This window comes from Diabrotica undecimpunctata, chromosome 1, assembly GCF_040954645.1.
Source record: "Diabrotica undecimpunctata isolate CICGRU chromosome 1, icDiaUnde3, whole genome shotgun sequence".
Taxonomy (NCBI): Eukaryota; Metazoa; Arthropoda; class Insecta; order Coleoptera; family Chrysomelidae; genus Diabrotica; species Diabrotica undecimpunctata.
Genome location: NC_092803.1, coordinates 122,735,816 through 122,757,885, shown reverse-complemented (window position 1 = coordinate 122,757,885; position 22,070 = coordinate 122,735,816). Strand labels below are relative to the sequence as shown.

The window sequence follows — 22,070 nt, the reverse complement described above, 5'->3', positions numbered from 1 at the left end:
AATTTCGCTTTAAACCAAATTACGAAACCGTCTAATGTGCTGATTAATAAGATGATTACTTTTAACTAAACTTAAGTCTAGCATTTATAGATTTATTGCATATTTTTTTAATAGAAGTGTATTGTGGTTTTAGTAATACAAATTGTTTATAATAATTCATTATTTTTGTGATGGTAATGGTAAACGGATGAATTAATGGTAATAATAATCTTCCATTTTGTTATTTCATAATACCTTCCATTCTTCATTATCCGGACAATACAGCAACGGTATGCAAAAATGACAAGGTCAAATTGGAAGACGTACAACGGATTTTATGGAAATAATCTATAGAGAGAGAAATATAATTTTTTGGTATTATGTATCAAAAGACCACCGACCTAAGTCTTTCAGTCAAAATAATCTACAATTTTATAGAATACAACACTGGTTTTTGTTTTTAATATTTAAAAATGTTGACATTTTCTTCGACGAAATGTCAAATTGTTGTTGAATAAAAATTGATGTGTTGCAAACATTTTGGTATTACAAAAGTTGCAACTACAAGAAAATTACAAATACATTTTAGATGTTTTGTTATATTTGGAGTTATTTCCTTTACTAATCGCATTTTATTTTTGCAGCTGCCGTTTACTAAGTGGAAGAAAAAAGAATGACACAACGAGGAGTCAACATAAAATCAGTATACCACAAGCGACTGACTGAACAAAAAAATCATTGAAACATCTGTTTGTACTTATTTAAACCTATGTTTCAACCGAGTGTTCATTTTAACAAAAAATATAAGTTATATACACATACTTACTACAAAGTGCCTTAAATTATACAAAGTAATATTAAGAACACCTAATTTTATGTAAAAGATGTAACATATACACTGTTTTCTTTAATTTTTTGTAAATGATCCTTTGGGACGATCGGTGCTGACTATAAGCGTGTCTCGCATTCCATCATTATATTTTAGGAACGTCCTAGAGTGCAGGAATTTGTAAAAATTATATTATTTTTGATTGGTTTCAATTTTGGTAATCATGTAAAGCTTTACCAATTAATAAAGAATTTTAATTCAGTGGATTTTATTGTTTTTAAATTATCAAACTTATCTATCAAAAAATAAAAAAAAAACATAAATACATAAAGCCAAGGAAAGTGATTAAAAGAACACTGAAGAGATATTTAAGAATGTGATACAAAATGTATCTGTTTTAATACGCACAAGAAGAAACATTACAAAGCAAACACTTTACGGGATACTAATAAACTCTGATGGTAAATTTAGTACAGACATTAAAGAAAACTTAATGGGAAAAGTATATAACGGAAGACTGTTGGAAATTACGAGATCCAAGAAAAACTAGAAGAGGAAATAGTAACGTAAATATTAATGGAAGAACTTGAACAGGCCATTAAAAGTTCAAAGTGGAAGAAACATCAGCAGAGTTAATTACATTCACTGACGATGAAACCCTACAAATACGCATACATGTTTCTTACAAAATTTACGTAACAGACACAATTATTTAGGAATGGTTAACATCCATCTACATCACAATATCAAAGAACTTACGTTGTAAAGAGTTTACTCAGTGCAGAACGATGTCTTTGACAAGAAACACATGACAAGATAAAAATAGTAGTTACTCAATTTGTTTTGCGAAAAATATTTAAACAAAAGAAACAATGTAAGACTTTAATGTGATCATTCAAACATTATTAGATACAAATGAGGATTTATAAACCTGCTTCACACTTTTCGAAAAACAGTTGAGTGAAGCGAAGCACCAAAATTTTGACAATTTAGATATACGAATTATAATTACTGGTCAGATCACCTGGTCAGATACAAGAGGACGTAACTCTATGATTGACTACATTATAACAAGCAGACAAATACACCCCAAGAATATAATAGATGTGCGCACTCTATCTTCCGCCGATGTAGGATCCGACCATGGCCTGGTACTAGGAAAAATAAATATAGCAATCACCACACAAGGCAAGCGAAATACAAAAATAGAAGAAAAGTTAAACATTGAAAGTTTAGAAGAAGAAAGGACACAAAACTTGTATAGAAACAGACTAAGAGAAAAGCTAAACAGCCATAACCTAGAGACTAAAAAGAATATAGAAGAAACCTGGAAAATTATTAAAAAATGTATCCTACAAGCAGCGGAAGAAGCTTTAGGTAAAAGAAAAGTTAACAGAAATAAACAAGAATACAAAACACCATGGTACGACGAAAGGGTAAAAGCACTAGCAAATGAAAAGAAACAACCTTTCCTAAGATACAAAGGAGTGAAGACACCTGAGACACGAGAAGACTACGTGAGAATCAGGAATAGAGTAAACCAAGAAATAGATAACATCAAAAAAGGAGACTGGGAGAAATTTACCAAAGATATGGAATACAACCTCTATGGATCCCAGAAAAAGGTGTGGAAGATGATAAGGAGACAAAAAACAGAAATGAATGAATTTGTACGCATAGATAACATTACGGAGGAACAATGGACTGAGCATTTCATGAAATTATATGGAGAAGGAGAAGAAGAGAACAGAGAAATAATCATTAACGAAACTCACGATACAGTACTAATATCAGAAGAAGAGCTACAAGAACGAATAAAAAAATTAAAAAACAGAAAAGCACGTGGTCCTGATAAGATAAATAATAAACTGCTAAAATATGGAGGAACAACACTACGCAAATGGCTCCTAAAATTATTTGTCGATATAATAAATACCGGAGTAGTACTAGCGGAATGGAAGGAAAGTCTCCTGCTACCGATACTTAAAAAGGGAGACTTGAGAAATCCTGAAAATTATAGAGGCGTTAGTCTGATGAATAGTACATTAAAATTGTTAACGGCAGTCATAAAAGATAAAATCGAGGAAAAAGCGAACATGGCAGATGAACAACAAGGCCTCCGGAAGAACCGCAGCACACTAGACGCAATTTTTATTATCAGACAAATAATAGAGAAGTCTATTGAATATGGAAAACCAGTATACATGTGCTTTGTAGATTTAAAAAGTGCTTTTGACAGGGTGAAGCGAAATGACATCTTAAATTTATTACAAGCTGAACAAATAGACCATCAGATAATAAGGACAATTAATTAAATTAACAAGAACAACAAGACCAGAGTTATAATGCCAACAGGGGAAACAGAATGCATAGAACTAAAAGGAGAAATCCGCCAAGGAGACTCGCTCAGCCCATTGTTATTCAATATGGTGATGAATCAAATAATTCACGAAGTAAGAAAACGACAAGGATACCACATGGGAACGCATAAAATCACGATACTATGCTATGCCGATGATGCAGTACTAATTGCTGATAACGAAGATAACGAAGATAACCTACAAAGGCAGCTCCACACCTTCAATATCACAGCAAATAAACTTAATATGAGAATATCAGTAAAAAAAAAACTAAATGTATAGTGATCAGTAAAGAGCCGCGTAGATGCAAACTAGAAATAGACGGCAAAATTGTAGAACAAGTAATGAAATTCATTTACCTAGGAGTAGAGATCACTAGTGATAGGGATATAAGAACAGAGACCACAAGGCAAGCATCAAAAGCGGCAAGAGTAAGTGGTTGCCTCCGAGAAACCATATGGAGAAACAAATATCTGACCATGGAAAGTAAAATGAAAGTATACAAGACAAGAGTAAGACCAATCCTAACATATGCAGCGGAGACAAGGACCGATACAAGAAGGACGAAACAACAAATCAACAATATCGAAATGAAAGTATTAAGATCAATAGCGGGCATATCATTAAGAGACAGACAAACCAACAGAAGTATACGCGAACAATGCAAAATTCAAAATATTAACAGGTGGATAAAAACAAGAAAAAAAAACTGGAACGAACATGTAAACCGAATGGGACCAGATAGATTAGCGAACATCTGTAAAAACAACAAGCCGTATAGCAGAAGACCCGTTGGAAAGCCGCCAAAAAGGTGGAAAGGTAATGTACAGTCAACAACGACTGAAACAGAATAAGAGGCAGACAAACAGGAGTAATCCTAGTCGCGCGAAGAAGAAGAAGAAGAAGAAGAATTATAATTACTCTAAACTGGAATCAAAGTGAGGCATAAAATGTATGAAAACCTATATAGAAAATATACAGATGAAGAGAAGAGTTAGACAGGGCTGTGTTTTATCATCATTACTATTTTATTTGTATAGTGTGGCTATATTTAAGAAGATTTAATTAGAGAGAGAAGGACAAGTAGTATTTATTCTAGTAAAGTTTTGAATAAAATAAAATTTGCAAACAACACTGTTGTTTTTCCAGACAGCAGTAAATCACATTAGATATAATCTAATAATAAATGCAAAGAAAATTAATTCTATGATCAACGCAAATAATTACCATGCAGTAGGAAAGAATTACCATGTAGATGTAAATAAAAACAAAGACCATAGTACAAAAAGTGTAGAATAAAATTTAAAATAGTAAAATAATCATTTATAAAAATGAAAAACCATTTTACGAATGATTCGGGATTTTTTTTATTAGAAAAACCTGACCTGACCTAGCTCTTCTGGTGGAGAGTTCAAAATATTGTAACGATGTCTTTGTATTGTGAAAAGGTAAGAGTGTGTTAACTTAGGATGTCCTAGACGTAGACGCACAAGCACAATTTGTTCATGACTATTAAGCGACGATGGAATCCACTGGGAAACAATATTCTTGATCTTATTCAGCTTAGAATTAGTTGAGACCACTCATTTGACCACAAACACAACACTTTATTTTTAAAATGAGCTTTTTAAGGAAACGAAGAATTTTAAGAAATAAGGAAACTATTGATGCCCCCTCTGTCTTCGAACTGGATGCATCTATATAGATTTTATAGTAGTCGGGGTACTTTTCTAAGACGGCTTCGAACTTTAGCCGAATCAGGGAATTGTTTGTACTGGATTTATCGAAGTAGGCCAGAGATGTATCACTGATTGGAAAATCGATCAGCCAAGGCTCAGGGTATATATCCGAGGAGAAAATATCCGGAAAATTAGTGTTTAGATTTTGAAGTATGTATTTAATTCTTTCGTTATATGGTCTTTTAGTATAGCGAATATCTTGGAATTTGTTTACATATTTATTTGTAAAAGTATTTTGATATATTGGTTTAGAAATATTACAAGCGACTGAGGCAGCATGTGATAGGGCGAGGAACATGTGGCGGTGATGTAGCGGTGGTTCTCCTAAAAGAGCATAAATGCTGGGTACCGGGAAAGTTGAAAAAATCACTCTAATTAATCTAAAACTTTTATTATGAATAAAATCTAATGATTTAGGAAGAGATTGATTAGCAGTGGAATAGGTAATTACTCCATAATCTAACGTATTAAAGATGTATACAGAAGAAGTAGAGTGGATTGGTCTGAGCCCCAGTTTTTGTTACAAAGAGATCTTAACACATTTATTCTTTTATTACAGGAAAGGAAGAGTTGTAAAATGTGATCTTTCCATGTAAGCTTTGAATCAAAGATTAAACCCAAGAATTTGTGATGATCTCTAAACCTGAAGAGAATACAACTCGTATTGATTTTTCTATTGTGAAAACCTGTAGGTTGGGACCAATTTTCGAGATTATCTAAAAAGTTTTGAAAAATTGAGGACATTAAGGAGATATTTTTGCCTTTAATAGATAAATTATTGATTATATCATTTATTGTCACTAGAAATAATGTTGAAACGAGCACGGATCCTTGAGGTGTACCATTTTCCAAACTATAAATATTTGAAAAAATATTATTTATTTTCAGTTGAAAAGATCTGTTGTTTAAAAAGTTTTGGATGAAGACAAGGCAGTGACCTTGAATAATCCAGTTATGAATTTGTCTATGACGAACATATAAAAAACTGCATGAAAGACGCAGCGCTAGAAGCCTTAGGGCCACAGATACGGAGAGTAGATAAACCATATTGGTGGGATAAAGAAGTGGAAGAAAAGATAAAAAGAAAGAAGGAAGTATATCAAAAGTTATTACAACAGGGAAACGAACAAACAAAACAACAATATAAAAACTTGAATAAAGAAGTCAAACGAGTCAGTGGTTAAAAAGAAAAATAGTGCATGGGAACAAAAATGCCAATACCTTGACAACCATATAGGAGGGACAAAGAGCTCTGAAGCCTGGAGAACTATAAAAACGATGAGAACAACGACAAAAAACCAAGTCATAATAAATAGAATACCAGAGAACACATGGGTAGAACATTTTGAGAACTTATTAACAGAGAGAAGAAAAAGGTTTAAACAGACAAATGAACAAGTGGAAGTAGAAGGAAGAATAGAAATATCAATAGAACAAGTGAAAGAAGCAGTTAAGGGAATGAAATTAAGAAAATCTCCAGGCCCAGCCGGAATGCATCCAGAGTTGATTAGGTATGGATCATCAAAACTGTTTGAAATGATCCGAAAATTATTCGAAAGATGCTTAAACAGAGAAGAAGTTCCAGAAGAATAAAGACAATCGATATCTCTCCAATACACAAGAAAGACACAAAGACGAATCCTAAAAACTATAGAGGAATCGCAGTGATTGCCACTATAGGCCGACTATACTCAAAAGTACTACGAAACCTGATAGAAAATGATATTAAAGACATACAACCCGAAGAACAAGCGGGATTTACGGATAATATTTTCACATTAAAAATTGCAATGGAAAAACGTGTGCAGAAAAATAGAGAAACCCATATAGCTTTAATAGATTTGGAAAAAGCATATGACAGTGTACCGATCTCCCAACTATAGATAGAAATGGGTAACTTGGAAATAAACCCAATTCTTATTAACACCACTCAAAAATACTACGAACAAAACTTTGCAAGAATTAAAATGGAACAAGAAATCACCTCTCCTTTTCAAACAACAAAGGGACTAAGACAAGGCTGCTGTCTGTCACCTACCTTATTTAAAATCTATTTGGACAGATCCTTAGTAAAATGGGTAAAAAAATGTAGAAACATGGGAATAACGGTGGAAGAAAACACGTTATATACACTTTTTTTTGCGGATGACCAGGTAGTAATTGCCGAAGACAGCTACGATCTTAGCTATATGGTAAGAAAACTGCAAGAATAATATGAGGTGGCAGGTCTAAACATGAATATGACAAAATGTGAATATCTCTCAGTGGGAACAGATGAAATATGTGACCTAGTCTTGGAAGACGAAAAAATCAAAGGCGTGCAATCCTGTAAATATTTGGGGGTCATTTTCAACAAGAAGGGAAATAGAGCAGATGAAATCAGGGAAAGAATAAACAAGGCCAGAGCAGCGACCCATGCCTTAAACTCTCTTCTCTGGCAAAAAACAATTCGACGAGTAACCAAAAAACACATTTACAGTAGTATAGTCCAAAGTATTACACTTTTCGATTCGGAAGTATGGGACGTCACCAAAGCTAATAGAAACAAACTTATGACGATAGAAATGGATTATCTGAGACGAAGCTGCGGTAGATCGAAACTGGAGAGAGTTAGAAACGAATAAATAAGAAACGAAATGAAAATGGAGCGAAATATCAATGATGACATAGAAAGAAAACAATTAATATGGTTCGGACATGTTAAAAGAATGCCAGAGTACAGATGGCCTAGAAGAGTACTGGAATGGATCCCTCCTGAAAGAAGAAAGAGAGGACGACCACGGAGAAGTTGCCGCAACGATATTGATGAAGCAAAGTGATTCACGCAATAAAATCTCAGAAAGATGGAAAAGCCACCGGTCCAGATAATATCAATGTCGAAATACTAAAACTAATTGCAGATAACGAAAGTAAAAGCCTAGATTTAATAACAGCAGTATTCAATAAGATATATGACACAGGTAAAATACCAACAGACTGGCTAAAATCAACATTCGTAGCATTACCAAAAAAATCGAATTCCTCACAATGCGATGATTATCGAATATTAAGCTTGATGTCTCATGTCCTTAAAACTTTTCTCAGAATTATCCATGCACGAATTTACAAGAAGTGCGAGTTCCAGATGAGTGACATTCAATTCGGATTTCAAAACGGATTGGGAACACGAGAGGCTCTTTTTGCTTTAAATGTGTTAACGCAACGATGCAGAGACATGAATGTAGATGTATATGCATGTTTTATTGACTATCGAAAGGCATTTGACTGCGTTAACCATCAAAAGATGATCGAAATTTTGAGAACAACTGGAGTTGACGAACAAGACTTGCGAATTATCTCAGAACTATACTGGCACCAAACGACAACAATTGAAATAGAGCACACAACATCCGAAGACATACAAATCCGACGAGGAGTGAGACAGGGTTGCGTCTTATCACCGCTAATGTTTAATTTGTATTCGGAGTCTATATTCAGAGAAGCATTAGACGAGGTCCAAGGCGGAATTAAGATTAACGGAATCAGCATAAACAACATCAGATATGCTGATGATACCGTCTTAATAGCAAGCAACGCACAAGAACTACAAAATATAATAAATACGGTAGTTCACCACAGCGAAATGTTCGGTTTACATCTAAACGTTTCCAAAACTAAAACTTTAGTATTTTCAAAGACACCAATAAACGTACAGCTGTATGCCAAGGGTCAAATAATAGAACAGGTAAATTCCATAAAATATTTGGGAGCAAATATCAATAGTCAATGTAATCCAAAAAAAGAAATCCTATCAAGAATCGAACAAGCAAGGAAAACATACATGAGCATGAAAACATTTTTTACAAGATCAGACCTTAGTCTACAGCTTAGAATCCGAATGATCAGATGTTACGTTTTTTCTGTCTTACTGTATGGCTGTGAAAGTTGGACAATGGACTCTGAAATAGAAAAAAGAATAGATGTCTTTGAGGTGTATATAAACAGACGAATGTTGAGAATTCCATGGGTACAAAGAGTTATTAATGTTGAGGTACTCTGTCGCATGTGTAAACAAAAAGAATTACTAAGAATAATCAAAGAGAGGAAAATGCAATACTTAGGTCATGTGTTGAGAGGCGAAAGATATGAATTACTTCAAGTTACATTGGAAGGAAAAGTACAGGGCAAAAGATCAGTAGGAAGACGCCAGAACTCGTGGCTGAAAGACCTGAGGAGATGGTTCGACCGCTCATCCGCAGAAATCTTTCGCGCAGCAGTTTCCAGAACTACAATTGCCATTTGGATCGCCAACCTTCGAAAGGAGACGGCGTCATGAGAAGAAGATATTATATATATATATATATATATATATATATATATATTTGTCAGAGATATGAGTCGGTATGATTCTGGGTCATATTTAGTTTTGCCAGTTTTTAGGAGAGGAATTACTATTGCCTTTGACCAAATAGCTGGCCATTGGTAGTGGAGCCAAATTTTGTTAAACATATTTAAGATATATGTTATGGCTGAAACAGGAAGATGTTTCAGAAATGCTAAAGGAATATCATCAGGTCCAGGACCAGAATCCTTCAGGTTAAAAAGAGATGAGGTTATCCCTTGAAAAGAGATAGCATGGTTTAAGGAATTATTTTGAACTTCTAAGGGATGTATGGGATTTTGTTCGGCGAATTCTTTGGCTTTAAGAAAATTGGCTGTATACTATTAATTCGACGAGTGGCCTTGATAGATTCTCCCAAAAATGTTTGCAATATCACTGCTTGATGTTATGAAATTATTATTCTTTTTAAACTCGTAAAATTGTGTGAAGTGTGTAAACCAAATATTTTTCTAACTTGTTTCAGACATCAAAGAGAGGGGTATTGCTATTAATTTCCGATACGTACTTATTCCATGAAAATGTTTTAGCAGTTTTAACAGTTAGCTGGCACCTTGCTTTTAGCATTTTAAACTTAATTTTCGAGTGTTTTATGCTTTTTGTATCAGTTTATGGCTGATTTACTTTCAGGGATTGCTGTAGCGTAACGTTCATTCCACCACGGTACACGGTATTTTTCAAAAATGTGATTACTAGCTTAAATACCATTGGCAAGTCTACTAGACATGCATATGTAGGCTTGATATTTTCTCGATAATTCTAGAGAAAAATAGCGATTTATTATATAGTGCGTTTCCTATACATTTCGATTTGAATTATAATTCAGTTTTCTATTTTTATTTCTTTAATTCGAATTTTTTTATATAAAATAAATAAATTAAAATAAAATACACCATTTTTTATATCATTTATTGCTTTTTTAAAGTATTCGATACATTTCCAAACGACGCCATACAAAGCTGCAAAGTTTCCTGGGCCAACTGTGTTGATTTATGAGGTGGGGTCGACACTCTGTAAATAAAATGTGAAGCAAATGTACATAAATTAAGTAAAAATTATACTAGTTTTTGATATGTCATTTTATAGGCGTTTTAGGCATATAGATATTTGCCTGTCACTTAAAAACGAGTTTTACGCTATATAACTAAATTTTAGCCACAGTCACTTAATAATTTCGGCACTTAGCTATGTAGGGGAGCAAATCAGTCACTTGCAGCTATGGCAACCTCATGATATGTCTATCGTACCTCTATTTGACTGAAGTTTAACCATAGTTACATGGGGATTTAGTAGCATGCAGTGTGTGTATTTACTCAAAACTGCACATTCATTTCATGTAAAGAGCAGAAAGTGAGTGTGACAACTACGAGAAAGCGGAGTAAGTTGATTCATATTAGGCATTATAGACAGATGCAACGTAAAATTTGTACTCCGTTAAATTTTTACTAAGAGATATCATGCTCCTCTAGTGTTGATGCGCAATCGACGCTATCTTCTTTCTCAATAAGTAGAAATGTCGGCAAGGTGTCAAACCTTGACTTTTTCAAAATTTTTGAAATAATTGTAAGTCCTTTAGACTTTTCTTTATTCCAATAATAGTGAACAGAGAGCAGGGTGACCACTTCGGCTTCTTTACTATTCAAGAAATAATTAAGTCCCTTCCGGTCTTTTACTTATTTCAATCGAGTAGGTATTAAGTTACCAGCAAAGTTTTATTTGCTTGTTCATTAATTACAGAAATAATCTTAAGTCCTCTCGAACTTTTGTTTATTTCTGCCAATTTGGTGATTTAGCAGTGCGCTTCGACCGCTCGATGATTCGTGAAATAATCTCAAGACTCTCTTTTCTCAAGGTCTTTTATTTATTTCAAACGAATACTGACAACGGCGAAGTGCTGACTTTGATCTGTTTGTTATTTAAAGAATTATAAGTCATTTCCAGACCCTTCTTTATTCCGTGAAAATAAAAAATTGGTTAGCAAAGTGCCGAACTCCCACTTCTTCTATTATTTGCAAAATAATTTAAAAGTAGCATGACTTTTTGTTTATTTCTAGCAAATTAGCAAATTTGTAAGTAGAGAGAAGGTTGTGTCGACGAAGTCCAGAAGGTCCATTGATTGTGGTAGGTGAGGAGATCAAATGAAGAGTTCTTTAAAATGGGCTAACCAGCCAAAATAGGTATTGCTAGAGATTAAGAGCTAGCCTGTCTCTTGACCTAAAATGCAGTGATTTTATGCATTTAGTATTCGCATGTGCGCAGTGATTTCTCCATCGAAAGACCAATAAAATTATAGATAACAGATAACAATCTTTATTGTTATTAGGACAGAACTACACTATGATTGGTCCGCTCTGGGTACATTAACTGTTTTTCACCGATGATGGTCCGACTAGACTAAAAACGTTTTGAAGATTTGTAATCCTTTTAGATAAATTTTGAATTATTTTTTAATAAGATACACATAATATACATAAAGAAAGTAAAATTTTAACACAGAGTAAAAGTTTAAAGTTAAAATTTTATCCTAGAGTAAAATTACAAAGTTAAAATTTTACTCTAGAGTAAAAAATTTAACGTTATAATTTGACTCTAATTTTTTATTAAAAATTTAACGTTACACCAGGTGAAATATGAACAAATAATAAAAACTGAACAGAATGTCCCGTAGTATAGTATAATATGGTAAACAGTAAAAATGTGAAAACATAATATTGAGATATTCTCACATGCTTTATTTAAAAAAAAATAATTTTTGTAATACTTATTCTTTCGGTATTTTATTTCCATAGTATTATAAATGTTCTAAGCTATATTCTAAGCTAAGCTAAAAAAATTCACCACGTTGAATGAATGAGAATCACATCATGTATGAATGAAAGATGATCAGCCAATTGGCTGAGACGATAAGTTTATGATAGAAGGCATTTAAAATAAAAAAATATGTAATGTCTCGTTCATGAATATGCTATTAGATATTAGCAAGAACAGGATTATGAAATTCAATCATAACGTAAGCATTAAAAAATTCAAAATATAGGTACAGGGTAATCCAGAAACTCTCTTGACAAACGAAGACCGGAGATTTCTCAGATAATGTTAAGACAATTTAACCTAAATGCTTCCTGAAGCCGGGTACACACATGCGAATATATTGGGAAAGTACCTGGCATATCAGTTGCTGGTATAGGCCAGTAACTGACAAGCACAAAACACATTTGCTAGTAATTGGCATGCCAGTGGCTCGCTTGCCTATGCTGGCAAGCCAAAAAGGCAGGGTAGATTTTTACACATGCCAGTGCTAGTAAACAATCGAGTGGTTTTCATCTGAAACTAAAGTGCTTGTTTTGTAATTAAAAGTTTTTGAGTTTTCAACAAAAAAAAAGGGGATCCATCGAAGGTATTCGGAAGGAATTCAACAAGCAAATATTGCTGATAGCCACAGATATTATTAAGTTGAAAATTTAATAATGAATTCGAATCGGAGCTCAAAAAAGAGAAAAATTTGGGTGAGAAATTGGATAGGTAGGCGAGAAAATCTTGGACCAATTTTTTATTTTGGCCTTTATAGTAATGCCTTCACCCATTTCCTCTTGAATTTTTGTATAAGCATTGTCACGGGCTATTTTATTTTTATATATAGAGATAATTTAGTATTTAAAGGACACTCCAATTCCCGATACATACATAGCAATAAATTTGATAGTTTTTTCATCACGCCAACGAAACATTTTTTAAATTAACAAGTTTAAAAATAAAACGAATAATTTTTATCATCAACACAACAAATCTGACAATTCTCTTCCAGCTACTGGCATGCCCATGCCCGTAGTGCATCGAGTTAGAATCTATGGAGAGGGCATCACGTGACTAAAAACGACCTCACTTCGGCCATATTGTTTTGACACTTTTGACAGATCGTATATGTTTGTTTACGTTTGTTATTTTTCGAATATTTTTAGTTTTATAATACTTTTATAGAAACTGTACTAATATATTGTGATAGTGCATAATAATGGTTTCTTGTTCTCAACGTAGTTGCAGTGGCAGAAGCAATAATAATAAAAAATCTTCAGGAATAACGTTCTACAGGTTAGTATACAAATATGTAAACAAAGTAATGGCCCGTACTTCAGAGAATAAATTAATAGTATTTGACTGTATTAATTTATCTTTATGTATAATATATCGTGTTTTTAGTGTTTAACGCGGGATAAATAAATCATAGTTTATTAAAAATGTATTGCACTTTGTAGATTATGATTAAATCTTCTGAATAACTAGTCATATTTTTATAGTAGTTTTAATATTATTGAGTCCGGCCATGATCCCACCGCCATATTGGTATCTCCGTTAGCCACGCCTACCTACGCCGTTTTTAATACACACGTTAATATGCTCATAGCTTCTCCATAGATTCTAACTCGATGCCGTAGCGTTAGCGCGCGCGCCAGTGACACTCCCCACGCATGTGCTTTGCATCTCACAGCATGCTACTAGCAAGAAAAATCAAATTCTTTGCGATTAGCTAGCATGCCATGAACTATCATGCCAGTTAACGTACACACTTGCCAGTTTGGGGACAGTAGCTGGTGCTTACTAGGTACTGAGTATGCCATTGTGCTAGTAACAGGCATGTGTATCTCCGGCTTAAGGGAGCTAAAGCTCTTTGAAGATGGCGCCTCGTAATTAGTTTGTTTTTAATTACCTCCAGAACGCTGCTATTTAGAAAAACGAAAACTGGTACGATTATTTATCCTCCAAAGTTGAATCGATTCCATCAATTGCCGGTCATAGGCGTCTGTTTTGGGTAGGCCAACGGTTATTTTAACGCAAAACTTTTTTGACTTTTACTTTTAAGCATTCATGATAAGAGATTATTCAATTTTCAGGTATTCTAGTAGGAAAAGGTACTCTTATTAAAAGTCTGTAGGATACGCCGTTTTCTAGAAAAATCGATTTAAATTTTTTTTGTTTTTTCGTCATGAAAGTTATAGTTACCTTAATTAATTTTATAGACTATCTTTTATTTCAATAAATGCAGCACATAATTCGTAACAAAGTTTGGGAAAAAAAGCAATAAATCAAATTTAAACAAAATTTTATTTGAAGGTTTTTAAAAATAAAGTATTTACTAAGATGGAACAAAACTAACATAAAAGAACAAGTATCAAAGGTAGATAGTTACAAAAGATGCTCGATATGATAACCATTAGTCTCTATACATAAATTTACCATTTTGCTTAGAGAACGCCGAATTCGTGCAAAAATTCCAAAGTTATTTCTAAATTCGTTACAAGCATCTTGTATCCTTAGCCAGAGTTCTGCACGATTTTGTATCGGAATGAAATAAACAAAGGCTTTTGTGTATGTCCAGACACAATAATCGCAAGGATTTAAATCCAGTGAGCTTGCTGGCCAGGCAACTGGATCACCTTTTCCAATCTAGTGGTGTTTGTAGTTATTATAAAGTCCAGTACATTCCGGCTAAAGTAGGCCGGACAGCCGTCATGTAGAAACCATAAATTTTTCCGAATATCTCGGCACATATCTAACAAATTAGGTAAAAAATTTTGCGGAAAATGTAAGTAATCAGCACCATTTAAACGAACATGCAATTCAACAGGTCCAAGTAGACAATCATTAACTACTCCTATTCAGACGTTTATGCTAAACCTATGCGATGCTTAAATTCTTGAACAACGTAAGGATTGTCACCAATGTACGAATAATAATGTGCATTATGTACAATAAAAATTCCATTTTTATGTGAATGTAGCTTCGTTGCAAACCAAAAGGTATCTGAAAAATGTTTATTTTGATTTTTCTGATTTTATATAGTGAATTCTTCACGAGCATTCAAATCTCCTTGTAGCAGTGCTTGTACTTTTGTAAAATAAAAAGGATATAAATTTTTATTGTGTAAGATATTTCCTACGAAAGATTTTGAAATTATAGAATACATGGCAGATAGTCTTCGAACGCTAATTTCTGGATTTTCCTCAACTTCCATTAACATAACATCTTTATGTACTACTTTTACATCATTAAACTGTCACCCTATTTCATAATTTTTTGGGAAGACTGAACCTGTTTGTCTTAATCGTTGATGAAGAGCTGTAAATTTTGAGTAAGTGGGAAGCTCATGATTGGGAAATAATTTCGCCATAAACTAAATGCATATCAGCGTATTTTTGTTGAATTGAAATTGTTGGCTTTGAATGCCACAAAGTAAAAAACTTAAATATTTATAAACTTCGCGAACTGACAATTTGACAATGAAAAACGTAGGTTATACTTCTGTCGACAGTTTAAAGCCAACTAGTGCAAAAAAAATGATTTTAACATTCATGACGAAAAATTTTCAAATGGATTTTTTTAGAAAACGGTGTATCCTAGCGACTTAAAGTAAGAGCACCTTTTAGTACTAGAATACCTGAAAATTTCTTAATCTACTTAGTATAGTAAATGCTTAAAAGTTAGAGACAAAAAAATTATGCGGTAAAATAATCGTTGACCTACCCAAAACGGATGTCTAGAACCGGTACTAGAAATTCGCAATTAATGGAATCGATTCAACTCTGGAGGATAAATAATTGTAGTAGTTTTTGTTTTTTTAAATAGAAGCGTTCTGAAGGCTTTTTAAAAAAAACTAATTACAAGGCGCCATCTTCAAAGAGCTCTAGCTCCCTTAGGAAGCATATTCGGACTAGGTGAATTGGGTTAAATTGTCTTAAAATTATCTGAGGAATCTCTGGTCTTCGTTTGTCAGGAGAGTTTCTGGACACCCTGCATATAATTTATTTATCCATATTAGTATTCTATTCGATATATCACTTATTCGAACAAACCACGGACGAATTGCAACGACAACAACAGCTATTAGAACAATATAAAACAATATTATTATAGTCGATTTACTGATCTTGGGAATATTCTGACATAATTATCGGAAACATACAACATAAAAATTCCTACCATTCATTATTAATCGCTGAAATAAATTTATTGTTTCAGACTTCTTTAATTGAAAAAAAAAAATAAGAATAATCACTAATACGTTAAGTGTATATTCATTTATTTTTATTAAAATCCTTTCGTTTAGACGTGTAAACCTTTTTTTTATTGTTTTATTTGATGCAAGTTTATTTTATTGATAAACTGCATGTGAATATTTTTTTACTTTTAAATTACAATATTTAACATTGGTTATGAGCACATTTGCTCAGAGCCAATATACTCATAGCCATGTATAGTAACTTTCAGTTTAACTCAAAATTTAATCAATATAGCACCAAATGAATTACTCAATTTACTAGACAGTTATACCCGAATTCAGTTAATAGAGTATAGCTTACCTATGAAATACATCAAGAGCTGTGCACAAGATTCCCACTACTTTATCGGGTTTATTATTTTCTAGATATTCTAAACCTTTTTGATATTCTTCTTCACACCAATTTAATAAACGAATATTTTCATCCAAATTAATGTTGTGATTGCATTTTGTACAATTCGTTAATGAATTTGAAATAGGTAAAGTGAACACATTGGGACAATTTTTTGTAGGACATCTAAAAATATTATATTGTATATGTTACAATTTCGTCAGAGTACTAAGTGATATTAACAAAAATAAGAAAAAAATAAAAAACAGAAAAGAAAATAATTAGAATGAAAAGAGAAACTACAAAAAAATTATACTCTACCTTACTCTTTGATTTATATCTTCCATTTCATCTTTAGTGGGCCAATTATGTATACAGGCTTCGCACTTACACTGAAACCAATATCGAGAAGATAAAATTTTTTGCCGATCCTTTAAAGGTTTTCTGTGAAATATTGGACCATAGTTTTCTGCAACTATGTCATTTGTTTGAAGGAGTCTTACAGCTTTGACTACTACATCTTTTCCAACGAAGTATCTAAAATATTTATACAAATCTGTTGTAAGTTAATTATAAGTGATAGAATATTATAAATACTTCATCATCATCATTGGTGATACAGCTCTATAAAAGAGCCTCGACCTTCCCAAGTCTATTACGCCAGTCAGTTCTATCCATTGCTAACTGTTGCCAGTTTGCTGCGCCTAAATGTCTACGATCCTCGCTCCATCTAAGTTTTGGCCTACCCCTACTTCTACTTCCCACAGGTTGCGACATAAGGATTCTTCTAGGAGGGTTGTTCTGCTGTGATCTTATCAGATGTCCTGCCCATCTTAGTCTTCCTATTTTTATAAAGGATACTACGTCTTTACCACCAAATATATGTTTATATCTGTGATATATCTCGTAGTTGTACCTCCTTCTCCAAACACGATTTTCACAGATGCCACCGAATATTCTTCTCAGGATCCTTCGTTCAAATATAAGCAGGAGATTTTCATCTGCCTTGGAAATGGTCCATGTCTCCGACCCATATGTCAACACTGGTTGTATAAGGGTTTTGTATATGTTTATTTTTGTTTTTTGGCTTAAGTTTCTGCTTCTCATATGTCTACCAGTCCAAAATAGCATTTGTTTGCTAGGATTATTCTTCGCTTGATATCTTTCGTCATGACGTTCTCCTTGGTGATCAGAGAGCCTAAGTATGTGAATTTGTCTACCACTTCAAAGGTAGAATTATCAACCGTGAATTGATGGCCGATGTTTCTGGCTCTATTGTTGGGTGTTGATGCTATTATCTTAGTTTTATCTTCATTTACTTGCAGGCCCATATTTTTTGAGGCGTTTGACAAGCTGGTATACATTTCTTCTAGCTTGCGTGTTGTGCGGGCAACTAGGTCGACATCATCTGCATATGCCAAAATTTGGGATGATTTATTAAAAATGTTTCCTCTGTTGTCTATTTGGGCATCCCTGACCGCCTTTTCCAGAGCTATGTTGAAAAGGAGACACGCCAGCGCATCTCCCTGTCGCAGCCCAACATGCGTTTCAAATGCCTGTGATTGTTCGCCCTGTATTTCGACTTTGCAAACAACTTTACGCATTGTAGCCTTAACCAATCTTATCAGTTTATCGGGGATGTGGAATTCATCCATGGCTTCATACAATTTATTTCTAAGCACACTATCATAGGCCGATTTGAAGTCTACGAAAAGATGGTATGTGTCGATATTGAATTCATTCGTTTTTTCCAGTATTTGCCTTAGCACAAAGATCTGGTCTGTTGTTGATCGACCAGGCCTAAAACCACTTTGATATTCGCCAAGAAGCTCCTCTGAATATGCACTCAGGCGACCATATAAAATACTCGAAAATATTTTGTATGATGTATTAAGGAAGGTTATTCCCCTATAGTTTCTGCATTCTAATTCATCGCCCTTTTTGTGTAGCGGGCAAACGATCCCAATACACCACTTTTCTGGGATTTGTTCCTCATTCCAGGCTCTCAGTATGATTTTATATATATGATTAGTCAGAGTAGCACCTCCACATTTAATAAGTTCAGCGGGTATACCATCACTTCCTGGAGATTTATTATTTTTTAGGTGTTTTATTGCATCCCGTACTTCCTGAATTGATGGAGGGTTCAATGGTGTATTGTTGTTTGCTCCTGGGGGTGGTTGATTTGGATCTTCTACTTCGACAGTAAGTAGTTCTTTATAGTGTTCCACCCACCTTTTCAATACTTCTTCTTTTGTATTGAGTATATGCCCCTCCTTATCCTTACATAGTCCTATATATAGTATATTATAAATACTTAATACAAGTAAAAAATATTCAATAGAAAATAGGACATGTTTATATAACAACCTGTACAATGACATAATATAATATTTTATCAAACATTATTTTTAAATGAAAATATGAGCAATTTTTAAACACAAAGACATTCACACAACAATGTGAATTTTCGCAGATATATTTCCGGATATAATATGGAAGTATTAAAAGATGCAGTATTGAAGGAAGAATACAAAATAGAAAGCATGGCAGAATTGAAAGAAAATTCTGAAACATTATAAAGAAACCAAGAGGAAACAAATAAAAACGGCAATAACACTATTTATACCTTCAGTAATCCAGACTCATAAGTATTTAATTTTGTCCACTTGTTCGATATCTTATTTTTTTATCTGGATCTTTGTTATGGCTTTACCCCTATTACTGATAACCATGGTTTTTGTTGTTTTTTTAACCTCTGGGAGATTTCTCACTATGTTAATACTGGTTTTGTTGAGTCCTTCTTCCTTTAGACATTCTACGACAATGTTATGCTTAACTTTTTCAAACAGCCAAAGTGTATATTACTCATATATTTCTATAGGTTGTACCGTAAATATGGTTCTCGTATCTCTGCCATCATTACTTCTTAGTACATGACATATCCAGGCTAATCTACGGGATTCTAAAATACTTGTTAACGCCGGCTGTCTAGTGAGCTTTCGTATTTCCTAGTTATCGTAAATTCTCCAGTTGTCCTACTGGTCTTGATACCGGCTTATGAGTACGATCCTGTACTTCACGAAGCGAATCTCTTTTCTTTTGAGAAAATTCCAGTCTGCAGTTTCTGTTTCTGTTTCAAGTATAGTTTTTATGCGAATAGCAAACTGTGTATTTTGTAACTCGATATACAATAATTTATTATTTATAAGATATTTGTTATTTAGTTATCTAGTTATTATTAATGAGTTTTTATAGTTAACTGAGTTAAATAAAATAAGTTAAACTACATTTACTTCATTTAATCCCTGAACCCATAGAAAAACGTAACAATAATGCTTTAATTTTTTGGACTAGGAAGGAAATTTAAGCATTTCTTCCAAATGCTGCAGTATGGCTTGTAGAGTAGAGCAGATTACAACAGAGACACGCTACGGTAATTATGGCACCCTATTTTGTCTAATTTCTTGTACAGATCTTGACCATTTTTCAGGAATCTTTTCCTTGTCTCACATTTCCGAAATTAGGCCATAAATGGTTTCTGTGAGTTTAATTCCACCCTTTTTAATCAGTGTCGCTGGTATTTTATCGCAGATTGAAGTCCAATTGTTTTTCAGTATACCTTCAAAAACTTCGTCTATTGTCAGCGGCATCACCTCCACTTCCACTGTGTCGTAATCTGTTTAGTTCTCTACTTGACTGTCTGGGAAATTTAAAAGGTCTTCAAAACGTTCTTTCCATCGCTTATTATCTCTTTGTTATCCATTAGTAGGTTCCCATGTTTGTCTTTAATTGAGGTTTTCGCGCTGTGTGCCCATCTTTTACGTTCCGTATTTCTTGAACGAATTCTCTTGTCTTTTTTTTCTGTACTTGTCTTCTAGTTGTTTATTATTGGTTTCCTATGATATTTTGGCCGAACGCTTTTTTTTGGTATCAATATGCAAATACACTGGGGTTATTAACCCACTTCATTCTTATGTAACTTCGTGTATTAATTTTCTCTCTACATTCGTCGTCAAACCATTCCTTGTTCTTTATTCTTATCATTGCTAACAATGTATACTCTCCATAAATATATATATATATATATATATATATATATATATATATATATATATATATATATATATATATTGTTGTACTTTTGAATGTCCATAAGCAATAAAAAACCGATATACAAATTTTATTACTTAAATAAAAATTAAAATTATTGATATTTCATAAAGACACGGGCATATAAATTTTCAAACATCCTGTATAAGACAAAATATGTATTTTAAGTTGTTCGAAGAATTGTTCATTAGGCCTCAGAGACAAGACTTTCAAATATTATCGATAAGAAATTTAAATAAGTCGGTTATTGTGGAATGGATTTACCCGGAATAAAAGTGTATATAGAAAGTGTTGAAACAATAGACCGGGATTTGCGGTGGTTTTTTCTCCCCGAAAGATTATATCGGTAAAAGTTTATTAACAAAAGACATTGAATTGAGAAACAGGTATCGTTTGTAGCTATTAGTAAGAAATATTTGTAAAGCAGATAGATTTAGTTAGAATAATTAAAGAAGGTTGTTTTCTGGAATTACCCGAATGACGTTTTATAGAGAGAGTTGGTGGGTAACGATATACGTCACAGAGGTGGATGATTTTTATTGGTCAATTTTTTGAATGCAAGGAGGTTGGTTTTGGCTATGAGATAGGAGAGAGAAAAAAAGGTTAGTTAGTCAGTTTTAGTCGTCCAAGAAGGAAGGAGCTTTGTGATTTGTGTTTGTTTGAAGTCCCGAAGACGTAATTTACCGGGTGTGTTTATTTGCGGTGTAAAAGCTGACCAGTGTGAGAAACGGGGTACAGAGAGATAGAAAACCAAAGGGTATAAGAATATTAATAGCAGACGAAGCCGGAAACATTTGGAGTTATAAACAGGCGCGGAGATTGGCTCAAAAGGAGGCTGGATAGACTAACACGAGTTGTTGGGTTGCAGATACAAGGACCGATAGGAGAAAGGTGTACGTCATCTGGACCACAATAGGAGCAGAAGCAGAGAAAGGATTTTTTTGTTGTGGCGTGGCCATAGAATTGCAACGGCAGAGAAGGAAAGGTCAGTCAATTTTCATTAGAGCCGGAGTGTGATTTTCATTTATTAATTAAATAAATTGAATAAATAATAGAGACAGTTAATTTTGCGATCACTTAAAAAAAAAAAGAATTATAAAAAGAGCTTAGTTATAACACATATTAAAAATCAATGTAAAATAACATTTGGGTCCATGATAGAAAACAACTTCTCATATATTTAAAATTAGTATATTGCAAATATTACAGGATTGATTGTTATATAAAATTTCATTAAAATAAAGGACATCTCACATATAGTTCAGTTGAAATTCTATGTATTTTATT

At 33.3% G+C, this 22,070-nt stretch overlaps 2 protein-coding genes across 5 annotated transcripts in view; one reads left to right on the top strand and one right to left on the bottom strand.

The window, feature by feature from the left end:
- Window positions 1–1,074, top strand: part of Mf (myofilin) — an 80,362-nt gene extending 79,288 nt beyond the window's left edge. For all 4 annotated transcript variants that reach the window (XM_072519374.1, XM_072519365.1, XM_072519372.1 and 1 more), the window contains exon 6: window positions 624–1,074. In XM_072519374.1, coding sequence (XP_072375475.1) covers window positions 624–637 — 14 coding nt within the window. In that variant the 3' untranslated portion in view covers window positions 638–1,074. The remainder of the gene's footprint in view (window positions 1–623) is intronic.
- A 9,105-nt stretch (window positions 1,075–10,179) lies between these two features.
- The window catches only part of Smyd4-2 (SET and MYND domain containing, class 4, member 2), a 44,020-nt gene continuing 32,129 nt past the window's right edge, over window positions 10,180–22,070 (bottom strand). The window contains exons 7-9 of the mRNA XM_072519359.1: window positions 16,992–17,207; window positions 16,641–16,856; window positions 10,180–10,296 (exon numbers count right to left, since the gene is read on the bottom strand). Of these exons, the coding sequence (XP_072375460.1) occupies window positions 10,194–10,296; window positions 16,641–16,856; window positions 16,992–17,207 (535 nt within the window). The 3' untranslated portion in view covers window positions 10,180–10,193. The remainder of the gene's footprint in view (window positions 10,297–16,640; window positions 16,857–16,991; window positions 17,208–22,070) is intronic.